The sequence below is a fragment of the Lissotriton helveticus genome, chromosome 9 (genome assembly GCF_964261635.1).
Source record: "Lissotriton helveticus chromosome 9, aLisHel1.1, whole genome shotgun sequence".
Lineage (NCBI taxonomy): Eukaryota > Metazoa > Chordata > Amphibia > Caudata > Salamandridae > Lissotriton > Lissotriton helveticus.
In genome coordinates, this window is record NC_136070.1 from 151823022 (window position 1) to 151839227 (window position 16206).

The window sequence follows — 16206 nt, forward strand, 5'->3', positions numbered from 1 at the left end:
TTCTGTCTGTACCGCTAGAGCAAGAGCCCAAATTGGCTATTCTGGGAATGACTAATGATGTCGATCTCCCCCGTCCCCTGTTGGTGTTCCTGGCCTTGGCTTTAGTGGTGGCAAAAAGAGATATTGCTAAATATTGGGGGGCAGCGACCGCCCCTAATGTGGAGGAGTGGAGACGAGGGTTGGACCTTTATATGGCAGCGGAGCGGGTGACATATAAAGCAAGAGGATGCCCGAGAAAGTTCAGAAAGGTCTGGTCTAAGTGGAGACACTATCACGGGCTGGATGGAGGACTGGGTGTGGGTGGCCCGTGAATGCATTACACGCTGGCGGGGAGAGATGTGATGGGGTGGAGACATGTGTACTGTGTGGATCCTGCTGTATTAAGCCTTGCGGGTGGACGAACGTTGCATGCATCAACTGTATGCCAGGTGCGGGGGGAGGGATGGGACCTAGGGGACTGTATAAGGCCACTGACGTGACTGTATTGTTGAGATATGAACAAAATGTTAACATGCTGATTTTTCCATTAAAGCATTGTTTGTTCTGAGGGAGGCGGCGGGGGGGGGGTATATAAAAGAAAAGCGGATGCCCAGGTGGCTCTAACGGATGCCCACTATGTTAGGTAGACCATGTTTAGATATCACACCATTTCTATTGGCAGATTGATACTTGAGAGGACTATCGAATGGACATGTGTGGCTCCGCTGCCTACATCCTGATTTGTAACTTTGTTTTTTTGAATAACCATGTAAATGTTGACCCCGCTCTTCTCTGGGTATCTGCAATAAAAAGAATTATAAAAATAAATTAAAAAAAGAATAAAAAAAAAAAAAAGACTGATTTGCATATGACCATGTCTGAACTGGGGTGGCGTGGTGTGCAAAATAACGATGGATTAAACCCAGATCTGTGACTGAGGGTGAATGTTTTGCCAATGTGCAACATTCCGTCCATCACCGTGTGTGTTTTGCGGCTAAACATGCCATAGCGCTTGAGGTCCCGGGAGCGGTCATGGAGTCGGAGGTCGCTGTTGTACTCCAAATTGTTGAGCCGTTCCGGAAAGTCTCGTTCTCACAAAAATAAGTTGAAACATGCTTTAACTTCACCTCGGCCAATGAGATGGAGCGTCACTCTAAACCTGGCTCTATGGTTGAACAAGCTCCTGGGCAGACTCCGCGCCTCCCTACGTTTCTGGAAGCTGGAGTGACCCTGCCTCTCAAAGAGTTTTATGAGGTCTTACACCTCATACTTGAGTGGCCTGTTCCCTCTGGCGTGCCTTCGGACCCCACGGGTTCTGAAGGGGCCTCACCCAACTGGATCCATGTCGACTGCTCCAGCGCCAGTCTGACCCCAAGGATCTACAGATGGATCCGGACCGGCGCTGGTTTTACCATGAAGACCTTCCCCGGTGCCGGTTCCAAGACCGACACTCCCGGCACCATCCCCAACTCCAAAACAGAGCTGGAGGGACGTCGTATGACACCGACTGGAGCACTGACTGAAGCCATGTTTTGAAGGCCATAGCTTGAGCACTCTTCCTATGGGCTATGACTCAGGGAAGAATGGGAGAGGTCTCTGGACCTCAGGAATACCAGCCTTATGAATCCTTGGAGTGCTGTTAGGATCTGGGTGAAGCAAGTGGACTGGACACTTCTCCAGATACTGGCATGCTTTCTCCCCCTACTGTGGCTATGGAGGAGGGAGCTTCAATCATTATGGTGGTGTGGGAGGGCAGTTGAGGTCCTAGACCATAGTGGCCCTTGATGGCAATCAAGACTAATATCTTGATTGAAGTACTTCGACCGAGACTGCCTCCTTCCAAACCGCTTCTTCCATTCAACTAAGCTCTTGCTGATGTCCTGCTTGGTACATACTCCAAGCCCAACACAGGGGCTCCTGTGAACAGGACAAGTGCCCGCCACCCCCGTCCGCTCCAGGGAACCCCAAATTCCTCACGGAACACCCTACCCTGGAGAGCTTGATGGCCCAACTTTCCATTTCACATGTAAATTCTTGTGCATTCCCAACCGCCTCGCTGGATCGGGAATCCAAGAGGCCAGATAATTTAGGCAAGAAAATGTTTTCTGCCACCAGCCTGGCATTGTGGTTAGTGAAGACTGCATGCCTTTTGGGCCGCTATTCTCACTCTGAGTGGGATATGGTTGCTCAGGTGCTGCCCGCTGTCCCGGAGGAGGCCGGGCTGTGCTCTTCCTGGCTGTTGCAGATGGAAGGGATGCAGTTAAGTAGACCATTTTGGACTAGACACCAACAACTCTATAGGCAGAGCGGTTTCGTCAACAGTGGTCCTGCAATGCTGTGCATGGTTTAGGAGTACTGGCTTTTCTGGGGATGTCCAAGCATCACTCAAGAAAATGCGCTTTGATGGCATCCGTCTCTTTGGATACCAGGCAGATTCAGTGCTGGAGCGCTGTAAGATCAGCGCGGCTCCGACCAGGTCCTTGGGCCTTTCCATGGCCCCTTATCACCCTCAATCAGTCTTTCCCTCCTTTCGTGGCCACATAACAGCAGCATCATTACCCGACCAGTCAGCGCAGCCTTTTCCACCTCTGCGTGGACGCAGTATGTACCAACCCTGCAGGTCAGATGGCCAGCGGTTGGGTCAGTCCAGCCTCCCTCTAAGCAGCCTCCAAACAGGATTCGCCATCACTTGCCCCATAGCCAGTCCATAAATTTGGGCCAGTGGATTTTGAAGATTTTCTGGAGGGAATACTCCCGCCCCTTCGAGACTGCACCTCCCTCTATGCCACCTACTTATGACAGGCTGATGGAGGACCACCTATCTTTTCTCTGCCAGAAAGTGACAGCTCTTTGGGCCAAAGGAGTCATAGAGAGAGTGCCAACACCAGAAGTGGGTCGTGGTTGTTATTCCTGTTACTTTCTGGTGCCGGAGAAGGATGGCGGTGCCATATGGTTCCTACTTTATCAGTGGAATTGTGTATTTGGACAACATAAACATCAAAACTGTGTAAGACTGAGTCTCGTACACCAACAGGATATGTTGGCCTTAGTTCTGGCCAGCTCACAATGCGCCATCTGTACCCCTAACCTAGCAAAGTAACCAGTAGTATGTGCCAACCTCAGAACATGACAACCCTGACTCCCCAAGAAAAAACGATCTAAGGCCCTTTAGTTTGGAAATGTATGCATGCCCAAAGGGAAACGCAAGAAATACTCGAACTGGAATTTCAAATATTTATTGAAGCAATAAGACTCTTGTGTAAAATGTGTGCTGCAATTATTAATAGAAGGATAGAAAAACGAATAATCATCATCACAAGAATAGTAAAGAAAATGAACATTTCAACCCTTGTGCTGTTATATTAGATTATAAGCTTGCATATGAGTATAGTTATAGTTATGCCCCCTACCAAGCTTTCCCTATCCTAGTGTGCCTAGGAGGTGAATCTGCCAGAATCCCCGAGTGTGACCTAGCTCCCCAGTTAACTGTGGATATGTTTAATCTGGGAGCCTGTCTTGGTGTAGAGCTGGGCACCGTCATTCTCAGGAGGTGAACGGGATTCAGCTGGCCTGGAATACCGGCATGGGGCGACCTCAACAGTGTCAGCAAAATGCTCCTCTCACTAGACAAAGGAGTGATGTTGTTTATTATAACAAACTTCATTCGTTTTGCCATGCCAAATCCCCAGTCAGGCTGCCATTATTGCTTCTATCCTTCAGAGCGGTCACAGAGTGAACAATAGCAAGCAACATTTTGCGTAGTGAACTTTAGCTCTCATACAGAATCTTCAAGGCTCTGATAATATGCATACGAAGAAGTGGAAATGTAAGCAAAGTAATTTCAGAGAATATTATCCGAATCATGCATGCAAGCAAATGTGTGTCAAGTGTCAATGTTCAAGAAAGATGTCAACTTTAAACGTGCCCGAGGCTAATGTGAGTACATAACTGACTGGACCTCAGAAACATGTTCTTTTGAATAAACAAACCTTATTGTTCCAAATGGGTTATTCCCACTATCGCTAGCAAGAAATAAGTAATCACTCGTGGTTTGATTGAGAACACTCACCTGGAACATGTATGTGTGACATTTTCCCTCAGACAGATATGCATTTTTGTCAAATGCAACTTTACTGAGCAAAATGTATAAAAACATGTAGAACAACAAATATATATTACTATGATATCCCAGACTGCTGCCCAACTTGTCCTGTAGGCCGAAAAGGCAAAATAATTGGCCACAAACATAACACGTTACAAGATGAAGCCCCGATATGTGACTCCATTTTCCATCTTTCCTGGGACGTCTCGCGTCTGATGTGTTCCGACGGCGATGCCAGAAACGGGAAACCCGGTAAAAACAGACCACCGCCTTGAATCTAGTCACTCGGTGGCGGTCTGCGTTGAACCACTTAGGTAATTCCACGGTGCTCGATCTTTGAAGAAGTAAGCACTGTATGTATGTGAGAGAGGATGTTATACGGAGGTGTGCAGAGACACTCGGTCCAGATCACATAACCGCGATTGAGTACTTTTGAGGGGGCGCTTTTCTGAAAACGATTGTCAGTATGGCAGTAACCTAACAAGAGATTAACAGACCGGTGCATTTGAAAGTGACATTGAGTGTCTTTAGAGAGATCACAGTAATGACTTTAAACAGCCATAATAAGACAGTAAGACATGGCGGTCTCCAGAGTCCACTGAGGATCGCGGAACGAGCTCCGGAGCTTCTTTCTGACGTAGCCTGACCCTAAGATGGCGGCCATAATAAACACACTCGTTATAGAGACATTTGCGCATATTCACCCAGCATTTTAACTATCGGCAGAGTGTTATGAGCGCTTCACTCTCAATCCGCTGTGCCCCCCACCTCCCTTGCGATTGGGAGCTCATCTGCATCGCTGGTCCTTGGGCAAATTCTCCTGCGTCTTTCCTGACTTTTTCTCCCTCCCCCCCCCCCCCTTCACCTTACCCCCTACCGCTCTACTCTTCTCTTCCTTCCAGCTAATGGCCCCTGCCCTCACCTGTCCCTGCTTATAGTTACCACCATGTGTATCCAATGGACTTCCTTATGTGAACTCTCCCTCTTCAGCTGAGACCTAGCTATTTTGACTGATGACCGATGGAGCTACTTTGTTTAGCTATAGGGGTGATGGACTGGGGACTCTCTCCTCGGACGTCACCTACCCAGTCGGTCTTTGGGCAGACTTCCCTTTGTCTCTCCCGCCTTCCTTTCCCTCCCTCCCTCCCTCTGTCACACTCCTAATTCCTATATTTATTTCGTTCTTGGAACAAATGTAACTTATAACTGTAACTCTGATCCTCATGTAAATACTGCTTGTACCTGCCTAAAATGACGGCCGCAACAAACCCTCCTGCTTCACTTCTGACCTTATCTCCCTCTACCCCCTACCCCTCCCCGCACTACTCTTCTCCACTTTCCTGCTTCTGACCTTTGCCCTTACCTGTCCTGGCCCTTTAGTCCTCTCCCGTTCTATCTGTGAATTCTTCCCTCGTCATTTGAGATCTAGCTATTTTGTCCGACGCCTGATGGAGCTACCTGGTTTAGCTATATTGGTGAGACAGGCCGGGGATTCACTCCTTGGACGTCACCTACCCAGTCGGTCTTTTGACAGACTTCCTTTCATCTCTCTTGTTGTCTCCTCTCACTTCCTCCCTCTTTTTATTTGTCTCCTTCTCTCCTCTCTCAATGTATTGAGACTGACCTATTCTGTCTGATGTCTGATGCCCAGTGGAGCTACCTGGTTTAGCTATAGGGGAGATGGGCCGTGGATTACCTCCTTTGGTCGTCACCTACCCAGTTGGTCTTTAGACAGACTTCCTTTCGTCTCTACTGTTGTCTCTTCTCTTATCCTCACTTTCTAACCTCCCCTACCCCCCACTACTTCTCTCTCTCCTTTCTCTCCTCTCCTATTGTTTTGCTGATTGTTTGATATAATGTATAATTGTTGATCTTTTTCTGTTATATTGTTGAACCACATTATTGCACTTCCTTTTGTCTCTCCTGTCGTCTCCTCCTGCATCCTCCCTCTATTTATGTCTCTCCTTCTCTTTTCTCTCAATGTATCGAGACTGAACTATTCGGTCTGATGCCCAATGGAGCTACCTGGTTTAACTATAGGGGAGATGGGCCGTGGATTCCCTCCTGTGATCGTCACCTACCCAGTCGGGCTTTAGACAGACTTCCTTTCGTCTCTCCTTGTTGTCTCTTCCCTTATCCTCCCTCTCTCACCTTCCTCTATTTATGTCTCTCCTTCTCTTTTCTCTCAATGTATCGAGGCTGAACTATTCTGTCTGATGCCCGATGGAGCTACCTGGTTTAGCTATAGGGGAGATGGGCCGTGAATTCTCTCCTTGGCCGCCACCTACCCAGTCGGGCTTTAGACAGACTTCCTTTCGTCTCTCCTTGTTGTCTATTCCCTTATCCTCCCTCTCTCACCCCCCCCTGCACCCTCCACCACTTTTATCTCTCCTTTCCCACCTCTCCTAATTGTATTACCTATTTTTTGATGTATTGTGTAATTGCTGATCTTTTTCTGTTACATTGTTGATTCTCATGTAAAGCGCTCTGATACCTTTGGGTACAGCCAGCGCAATATAAAACTCTTTAAATAAATAAATAGATTATTTCCATTGTGCTCCATTTGTATCACTATTATAAGTAACAAAGTTCCTTCTCATACCAATTCCACAGGTACCATTATTTTTGTGTATTGTTATATGTACCCTGGTTCCGTGTGAGAAGGGTGGTCCTGGTCTCCTTTGAACGCTGTCCCATTAGGAGGCAGTAAAGAAGAGTGATACTGTAGCCTAACGAATGGTAAGAAGTGGGCGTGTTCCAAGCCCTTTTTGTATACAAGGCGGGCTAACAAGCAGGGCGCATTCACAAGTGCATGCTGCTCACACAAGCTAAACCCTAAAAAGAAAACAATATTAGCGCTGCCTTCCAGAGCTTCAAGCACTGTATTGCCAGTCTACTCAAGCCATCCCCACACTTTGCCCCTAATGACTGACAGAGAAAGGTTGGTTAAAGCATTACTTCTCTGAGTGCTGGTTCAAATGACATGTACTCCTAACATATGAGACATTGTTTCTTTCCCTGTTTTTAAAAGCCTCATTCGTTTACCCACTCTCCCCTCCTATTTTTCTGTTTCCTTCACCTGCTGTAACCCTAGAGCTTTTTTCCAAGGCAATATGGAGGGAGAGAAGTGTGTGGGTAGGGGAAGAGGACAGGTGAGTGATAAAGGGAGAGCACATGTAAAACAGAGGGTGGGTGGTAGTAAAGGGCTGGAGGCAAGCAGACCGACAACTGCGGTCAGTGAAACGGACTGGGGGAAGCACACCCTGAAAATGAAGGGACTGGGGCAAGCAGAAGGACAACAGATATACAACAGCAGAAGATTGGATGGTGCAAGTACATGGAAAACAGAGGAAGGATGAGCGGGAGAGACTGGGGAAGAACATGAAGGAGACAGACGGATGTGAGGGAGACAGCTGAAGTACACTTACTCTTGTATAATTCTTAAAGAAAAAGAAAAAAAGTAGGTTGTGAAAAAGCAAGCATTGGAAGGGCACAGTAATGTGGCCATGCTCCAGGATGTTGATGAATAAAAGGCAAGCAAATTAACGTAACAAAGACGTCAACCAATTGTAGGCAAAGGGCAGTCTCCAAGTCCCCTGTAAGGTAACAAAAGGTCTCACAAGGTGCGCTGTCTTAAGCAACACCTAATAAATGACACAAGTCCCTTTGCCCACTCTCAACCCCCAGCTCAAATTAAGGACTGTTAGCTCATGAATCTTTAGACAATTGACGCACCCAGAGTTTTAGATTTGATTTTGTAGGTGGTGAAAAGCCTTTTGCTGATCGTGTGAACTTTTCTGAAACAATTTTATACCTTGTGCTCTCAGTCAAAAGCGCCTAATGAGACTGAAGACCAAAACATAGACAAATGGTGCGATACGAGTGCGAATTTAACAGCAACAGCTGCATTTAGATGCAAATATAGGTTTATTACATCTGCGTTCACAGCTTTACAGGGCACTTGTGTTTTTTCTACAAAAGTTGAATGTATTGAACGCAGTGGAAAATGTGTTTGCTTGGATGCTGCTGTGTATTATTGAAGCATTGTTATTATGTTTGTGTTGACGTATACACTATAGTGAAAACAGCTGTTTGTGTGTGTGTTTCTTTTCTGTTGTCATCAGAGGCCCTCTTTTACTGCAGTTATTGTGCCTTGTGCTGTCGCTTTCTCACTTGGGATGTTGTATTCTCTCTCCTACAGGATACAACAGCGAAAGTGAGGACGAGGTTGTTTTTCGCCGAAAAAGGAAAAAGACAAATGAGCATGTTTTCAACTCTCCACAGGTGAGTGTTGAATACATCCGAGGACAGCAGTAAAAATAACTGTCAATGCACCTCGTAGCCGGAGATTTATTTTGACTTTTATTGGTCCCCTCACCCCAGGCCACACCCAGCGACTCTGAACTCGATTCACCCATTCAAGCGGTCAAGAAACGCCGACATCTCCTGGACACGGTGAGTGCACGCTGCTAGATTTGAAGAACGGCGAATAATGCAAAAGCTTTTGTTTGATTTTGTTTCGTTTTCTATAAAACAAGTTGATGGTTTGAGCAGGTGCTGACGTCAGGAGCACTACAGCCGAGATTTTCTGTTTTTCACCCTGAGAGGCGGGCAAAAATGTTGAGCCTGATAGGGTCCCGTTTCTGCACCTGATTTTTAGAACTGCCGGTGCTGAGCACTGGCAGGACTGCAGCCCACTTAAAGTCCCAGGTTGCATCTCTTGTATCATTTTGAAGGAGCAAATAATGGCCATCCTGTTCCGTTTATACCGAACTTCATTGTCAGTCCTGCCAAGCAAGTACCACGCATCAGGCTTTAGACTAATGCATTTCAGTGTGGCACTCCGCATTACCGCACTGAAATGCATTGTGACGCCTATCCTGTGTGTTCGCATGTACTGAAAGCATGGAGTAAAACTTAGTCTGTGGCAGTGCACCACCCGTGGCTTGTGCACGCTGCTCCAGCAGGCTTGGTGCTTGCAACTGAGCTAAGGCTGCTGGCAGCTTCACTAAACTGCTACAGTGTATCACAATGGCGATTATCCCTGTGGCACGGCTCTCACTGTTACCCTGACGTCATTGCGGAGGATATCACATCCTGCTGCCGGAGCGTGGGGAGTTTGTTTTAAGAGCTAAAGGGCGGCTGGCTAGTTTGTGGGCAGCACAGCAAATCCTGTCCGGAGGGAGCGCTGCATATAACCGTAGCCAGAGGGAGCGAATATTACTGTGGCTGAATGCTGCAAATAATCACAGCAAGAGCGCAAAAAAAAATCTTGTTACCGGCCGCGACGCTCTTAGTGCTGCCTGTAGCAGCTCGCACCTGCCCGGGCCGCCGTGTGCTATCTGCTGTTCAAGCAATCAATCAATCAATCAGAGTACTTGTACAGCCCGCTACTTACCCGTGAGGGTCTCAAGGTGCTGAGGGGAGGGGGCGCCGCTACTATTCGAAGAGCCAGGTCTTGAGGAGTCTTCTGAAGGCGAGTAGATCTTGGGTCTGCCGTAGGTGGGTAGGGAGGGTGTTCCTGGTGTTGGCGGCGAGGTAGGAGAAGGATCTGCCGCCGGAGGTTGTTCGTTGGATGCGGGGGACAGTGGCGAGGCTTGCGGAACGGAGCTGGCGGGTGGGGGTGTAGAAGCTGAGTCTGCTGTTCAGGTAGGCTGTTCCGGCGTTGTGGAGTGCTTTGTGTGCGTGGGTGAGGAGCTTGAAGGTGTTCCTCTTGTCGACGGGGAGCCAGTGTAGGTCTCTTAGGTGGGGGGTGATGTGCTGCGGCGGGGGACGTTGATGATCAGTCGGGTGGAGGTGTTTTGGATGCGTTGTAGTCGTTGTGGGTGTTTGGCTGGGATTCCTGCGTAGAGTGCGTTGCCGTAGTCCAGTCTGCTGCTGACGAGGGCCTGTGTCACCGTTCTTCTTGTTTCGGTCGGGATCCACTTGTAGATCCTGCGGAGCATGCTGAGGGTATTGTAGCAGGAGGAGGAGACGGCGTTGACCTGTTTAGACATGGAGAGGGAGGAGTCGAGGATGAATCCTAGGTTGCGTGCATGGTCGGTGGGTGTCGGTGCTGTTTCCAGTGTGGTCGGCCACCAGGAGTCGTCCCAGGCTGAGGGGGTGGGTCCGAAGATCAGGGCCTCGGTATTGTCCGAGTTCAGCTTCAGACGGCTGTTCTTCATCCAGTCGGCGACGGCCTTCATTCCCTCGTGGAGGTTGGTTTTGGCGGTGTGCAGGTCCTTGGTGAGGGAGAGGATGAGCTGGGTGCTGTCGGCGTAGGAGATGATGTTGAGGTCGTGTTGGCGGGCCACTTGTGCGGGGGGGTCCATGTAGACATTGAACAGCGTCGGGCTGAGGGATGAGCCCTGGGTGACACCGCAGATGATGTTGGTGACCTCGGACCGGAAAGGCGGGAGGCGGACGCTCTGGGTTCTGCCGGAGAGGAAGGACGTGGTCCAGTCAAGGGCCTTGTCTTGGATTCCGGCTTCTAGGAGGCGTGTCTTTAGAGTGCGATGGCAGACCGCGTCGAAGGCGGCTGGCAGGTCCAGAAGGATGAGGGCTGATGTTTCGCCGTTGTCTAGTTGGCGCCTGATGTCGTCTGTGGCGGCGATGAGGGCTGTTTCGGTGCTGTGGTTTCATCTGAGCCCGGACTGGGACGGGTCCAAGATGATGTTGTCTTCCAGGTGGTGGGCCAGTTGCATGTTGACGATTTTCTCAATGACCTTCGCCGGGAACGGTAGCAGAGATATAGGCCGGAAGTTCTTGAGGTCCTTGGGCTCTGCCTTGGGCTTCTTGAGGAGGGCGTTGATTTCGGCGTGCTCCCAGCTTTCCGGGAATGTCGCTGTTTCGAAGGAGATGATGACCTTCCGTAGTTGGGATGCGATGGCAGCGTCTGCTTTGTTGAATACGTGGTGTGGGCACGGGTCTGACGGAGATCCTGAGTGGATGGAGTTCATGACCTTGCGTGTCTCGTCGTCGTTGACGTTGGACCAGGAGGTCAGTCGGTTGGCGCTGGTGGTGTTAACAGGGGAGGTGGGGTCTGGCGTACTCGGGGTGGTCATGGTGTTGAAGCTGTCATGGATGTCAGCGATCTTGCGGTGGAAGAAGATGGCTAGTGAGTTGCACAGTTCTTGTGAGGGCGGTATGTTGTTGGCGCTGGGGTTGGAGAGTTCTTTTACGATGCTGAAGAGCCCTTTGCTGTTGTGTGCGTTGTTATCCAGGCGGTCTTTGAAGGAGGATCTCTTGGCTATTCTGATGAAGTGGTGATGTCTGCGAGTGACGTCCTTGTGGGCTGCGTGGTTGTCCGGATTGCGTTCGTGGAGCCATATCTTCTCCAGTTTCCGGCAGGCGCGTTTGGAGGTCTGGTGCTCCTCGGTGAACCAGGTGGCTCTCTTGCTGGCGTGGTTGTTGGGGGGTTTCTTGAGTGGGGCGAGGGTGTTGGCGCAGTAGTCGACCCACTGACTGAGGTTGCGGGCTGCGGCGTCTGGGTTGGTGGGTGGGTTCTGGGCGTGGGTGGTGATCAGCTGGTCTTCGGTGACTTTGCTCCAGCAGCGGCGAGGCAGCTGTTGGGTGCGGTGGTAAGTGGTTGATTTGTTGAAGGTGAAATGGATGCAGCGGTGGTCGGTCCAGTGGAGTTCGGTGGTGTGGTCGAAGGCGACGTGGGTGCCTGTGGAGGAGATGGGGTCTAGTGGGTGGGTGCGGTGACGAGTTGTCGGAGGCCGAAGTTGGCGAGGTTGTCGGTCAGGGTGGCGGAGTTGGCGTCGTTGTTCTCAAGGTGGAGAATCAGGTCCCCGAGGAGGATGTAGTCCGTGGAGGCGAGTGCGTGGGTGCTGGCGAGGTCGGCGATGGAGTCGCTGAATTGAGCTCGGGGTCCGGGTGGTCTGTAGATGAGTGTTTCTCTGAGGGTGGTGTTGGGGTTGGTGTGGATCCGGAAGTGCAGCTGTTCGGCGGTGTTGAGGGTGTCGTCTACGTGGGTGGCGACCTTGAGGGTGGACTTGTGGATGATGGCTATTCCTCCTCCGATTCCGTTGGCGCGATCCCTGCGGGTGATCTTGTAGCCGTCCAGGATGGCTATGGCGATGTCGGGCGCCGAGGAGTCGTTCCACCAGATCTCGGTCAGGAAGGCCTTGTCTGGGGCGGAGGTGTCGAGCAGATCTCAGAGCTCGACGGCGTGTTTGCGTGCGGAGCGGGTGTTGAGGTTATGCAGCGTAGGTGGTTGGGTCCAGTTCTTGGAGGTTTGGTGGTTCTGTCACAGGTGAAGCTGCAGGTGTGGCAGGAGAAAGGTCCGTGAGTCCGTTTCGGGCAGGCTTGGAAGCAGGTGTGGTTTCGGCCTGCGTTGAGTGCATAGAGGGTGCTGGCATCGTACCGGAGTCTGGTGTTGTGGCGTTTGCGGGGTTCTGGTGCTGGGCGTGGTCCAGGCGCAGACGGGCTTGCGGCCTCCATAAGAGGTGGAAAGGGAGGGATTAGCAGCTAGGAGGCGGGAGCTGGGTGGCCAATGGGGATCAGTGGGTCGGGGCTGCAGGGACGCAGTGGCAGGAAGGAAGGAGCAGGAGACGGCGGCAGGCAGCAGGGAGACGGCAGCAGGAGGAAACGAGGCAGCTGGTGGCTGTGTGGTTGCGTGGGGAGAGACCTGCCTGCGATCAGTGTTATCTCTCCCCCCTTAAATTCAATATTTTACGGCAGAGAGACAGAAACTGGACGGCACCGCCCGGGTCTCACAGAAGCCAGGACAGCGGCCTGGGCAGCTATCACTGGAAGCGGGCCTGGATGCAAAGTTGAATTGCCACTGCCCGCGGTGGCTCGTGGCATGAGCCTGCCTGCAGCCAGTCTTATAGGCCAGAGTGTACCTGCAATTATAGAGCGCCAAGGCACGAATTGGTTAGGGTCAGGGTTGGATTGGGATTAAAAATCGGCCCGGGTACGATAGTAAAAAGTGACCCACATTTGCATATTGCCTTTGCGAAACACTGCTTCTGCAAAGTTATATTTAAAAAAAAAAGGGAGGGGGTAAAAAAAATGCATGGATTAGCTTGCACTGGTGAAACACATGTATACAAGTGAGGCCACTTTTGCCTCCGCTCATGTAAATGGGCCAGCCCCAGCGAGAGAAAAGGAGTGACACCTCTGACCTTTGATAAAAGGGAGGTAATGGACGCCCATCTACATCAGGGAAAGGCCACTCAGGCACCCGCGTGGCGCTGGCAGCAACAGAACAATGCAGAAACCGCCAAATCGCCCCCAGACTGCCTAAAAAAAAGCAGCCCACAGCTGAGATTGGGCACCGGCCCCTCGGGCATTGCCCGAGTGCCCTTGTTACCAATCCAACGCTGGTTACGGTTATAGGTATCTGCTGCTTCTGAAGGTGTCCAGGGTCTCGTGAGCAGGCATTTGACATGAATAGATGATGGTAAGACCTTTTTTTTCTTAAGTCGATATTATGATGTGGATAGTGAAATGTGCTAACCTCGAGCTTTGCGAGGGAAACGTTGGTGTTTTTGCTGAATAGAGACCCCAAGTACAGTGACCGTTTCTTAAAATCGTTTAAAGAAAGATCTGTATTATATTTTATTGGCTTTTTTTGCATTCACAATCCTGAAGCACTGCAGCACTGATAATCGTAACCTGAATTAGTGTTGTTGAGCGATATCATTTGAAAAGTAATTCTTGCTAAATACACGCACAAGAAACTTTTTAAAACAGTGCACATTATATTTTATCGTCAAAGCAACATCCCAGCATCAGTCTACAGACCTGCAGGAACCTGAACTCACTGTCTCTCGAGTGCAGCTGCCTTATTCTCTCTCTGTGTTTGACGGTTTGGTTGACATCTCTTACCTGTTTATGTGCTTCAGTACATATATGATATGTTTCCCTCGTCTTCATTGGTTGATTTTGCTTGTGAGAAAGTGTCACTCATAGTCGTTGAAATGTCACTCATAATTACTCTGAAATTATGAAAATGTCACACATAGCAATCTGGAACCTTGGCAGCTGTGCATTATTGATGGCACTTTTAGGCTCCCAGTTCTGCACAGTGGCTTACTTCCTAGTCTGCGTTATTACTATGTCTGTTTTAAATTTATTTTTTATACATTGAGCAGATAGATGGAAAGCTAATAAACAAACACGCATCATTGATATTGTATTGGGTGCTGTGAGCATCAGATATGAAAAACGGGCGCTGTTTTTTCGTTCACACGACTTTTTTTGTGCCTTTCAGCAGCATTTCTGTTGTGCATCTTAACATACAAATGTGTGTTTTTAGTTGCAAGTGCACAATTGTTCTAAGTTTGAGAATCTGTCTTGTTCTGATAGCACCGTCGCACTGGTCCGAGTATGACTATCAGTTACAGCAGAGACGGCTTAACCGCTGGTGGCGCCCTGTGCGAAAATTATTTTTGCCCCTCTTCCCCCATGACCATTATTACCACGGGGCAAAAATGCCCCTCGTCTTTCCATAGCGCCTCTCTCCCATTTGTTTTAAAGCACTGGTAAAGGCTGGCTTTACTAATAAGAATGTACATCTACCCAATCGAACCCTTTTAGCAACATTAGGAACAGATAATGAAAGACTGGGGAAACAAAATAACGTCCTAACCTATGTTATACTGTTTGCATGCAGCTCTTTGACAACACTTTGTAACTGTCAGTTTTCTGTATATTAGGGTTGTACTTTATAAACTGCAATAACAAAAGGAGCTCTGTGACAAAATCAGTAATTAACTCACATACAATACAGAACTGTGATCTGCACGGTACGCATTCTTTGCAGCAGGCATATTAACCTTCTTCGCTACTGTATGGTGAGTTCATGTTCCAAGTTTATTGATAGATCAAAATTAAAATGTAATCATCAATACATAAGACAATCACTAGTTAACACCTTCGCTGCGGCGGCTATTCCGCCGCTGCGCTAAGGGGGCGGGGGGCCGCGCCCATGCTGGTGACGGAACCGCTCCGTCACCAGCCTAGATTGAGCGGAGCGGTTCCGTCATGGCCCCGCCCGCTCAATAGAACGCGCCGCGCAGGTGCGAAATCAGCGCCGCGAGGCACGTCGAGCGGGCCATGACGGAACCGCTCCGTCGTCAGCACAGCGCTACCGCGGCTGATGACGGAGCGGTTCCGTCATCAGCACGGACGGAGTTAAAGAAGTTAAAACAATTTAAAACGAAAAGGCGAAAGTATGCCAGGTTGGCGCAGACATAAAACAGTAGTAAATACTACATTTAAAAGTACTCGTATACAGAAATTCAGCAAATCAGCCACCCTGTAAACGTAACCTGGCGTGTTACCTGGTAGTGTTTACCTCGTTATCCAGGCTGTGTGCAAAAACTTTGACACCTCCACTACCACTATCGTAGATGTGTCGCTTTTGACATTTCTATAGGCTTCTCCTCTTTCTGCTAGACTAAGAGATAGACACAGAAGCACTATCCACCTACTTCTGGCTTTAGCCTATGGGGGGCAGAAGAATAACAAATATTCATCTGTTTCCGTGACAGTTTTGCAATATAATCAGTAGTGTGACCCCTGCTTTGTACTCCACGGAGGGCAAGTCATTAACACAGTTCAGCAAAAGTTATTTTGACATTTTTACTGCTGCCTGAAAGCTGGAGCACAAGGTACTCTGCAACAGGTGTTTTTAAACCGTCCGTTATTTCTAAACGCGGCCCTCTCCCTGAGGTCAGCGCCCCCCTCTCCTGGTCAGCGTCTATTGCGGTGCACCAGTCACCCACCCCTAAAGCCGGCCCTGATCAGTTACTGTGCACATACTGGCTGCTTAATAAATACATGCTGAGTAAATAAGCGTTTCTTGGCTCAGTAGAGATTGTGTTGGAGGTGTGCAGTGTCACACGCTCCTTTTCATTATCAAGCTTTCAAAACTGCTTTAATTACATGAATTATTTAATAAAGTACATTAAGTATAATTATGAATAATCACACAAGATAATGTCTAATTCATACATAATTAGTAGAGTAAGTTGAGGTTACACTCTTCAGACCCGCTCTTGTGCTTGAGGCCAATGTTATGCAGGTGTCATCCGATGACTAAATTAGTTACTAAGATAAGCTCCATTTTGTAGCTGGAAAGGAGGGAATCAATGAGTCCTTTGAAGAGAGAAACCAACTAGAAATCGACCTCC

General features: G+C 49.2%; 1 protein-coding gene across 1 annotated transcript in view; it reads left to right on the forward strand.

The window, feature by feature from the left end:
* FANCM (FA complementation group M) overlaps positions 1–16206 on the forward strand; it is an 837191-nt gene that overhangs the window by 665445 nt on the left and 155540 nt on the right. Inside the window, exons 15-16 of the mRNA XM_078659682.1 lie at positions 8283–8365; positions 8465–8536. Coding sequence (XP_078515808.1) covers positions 8283–8365; positions 8465–8536 — 155 coding nt within the window. The remainder of the gene's footprint in view (positions 1–8282; positions 8366–8464; positions 8537–16206) is intronic.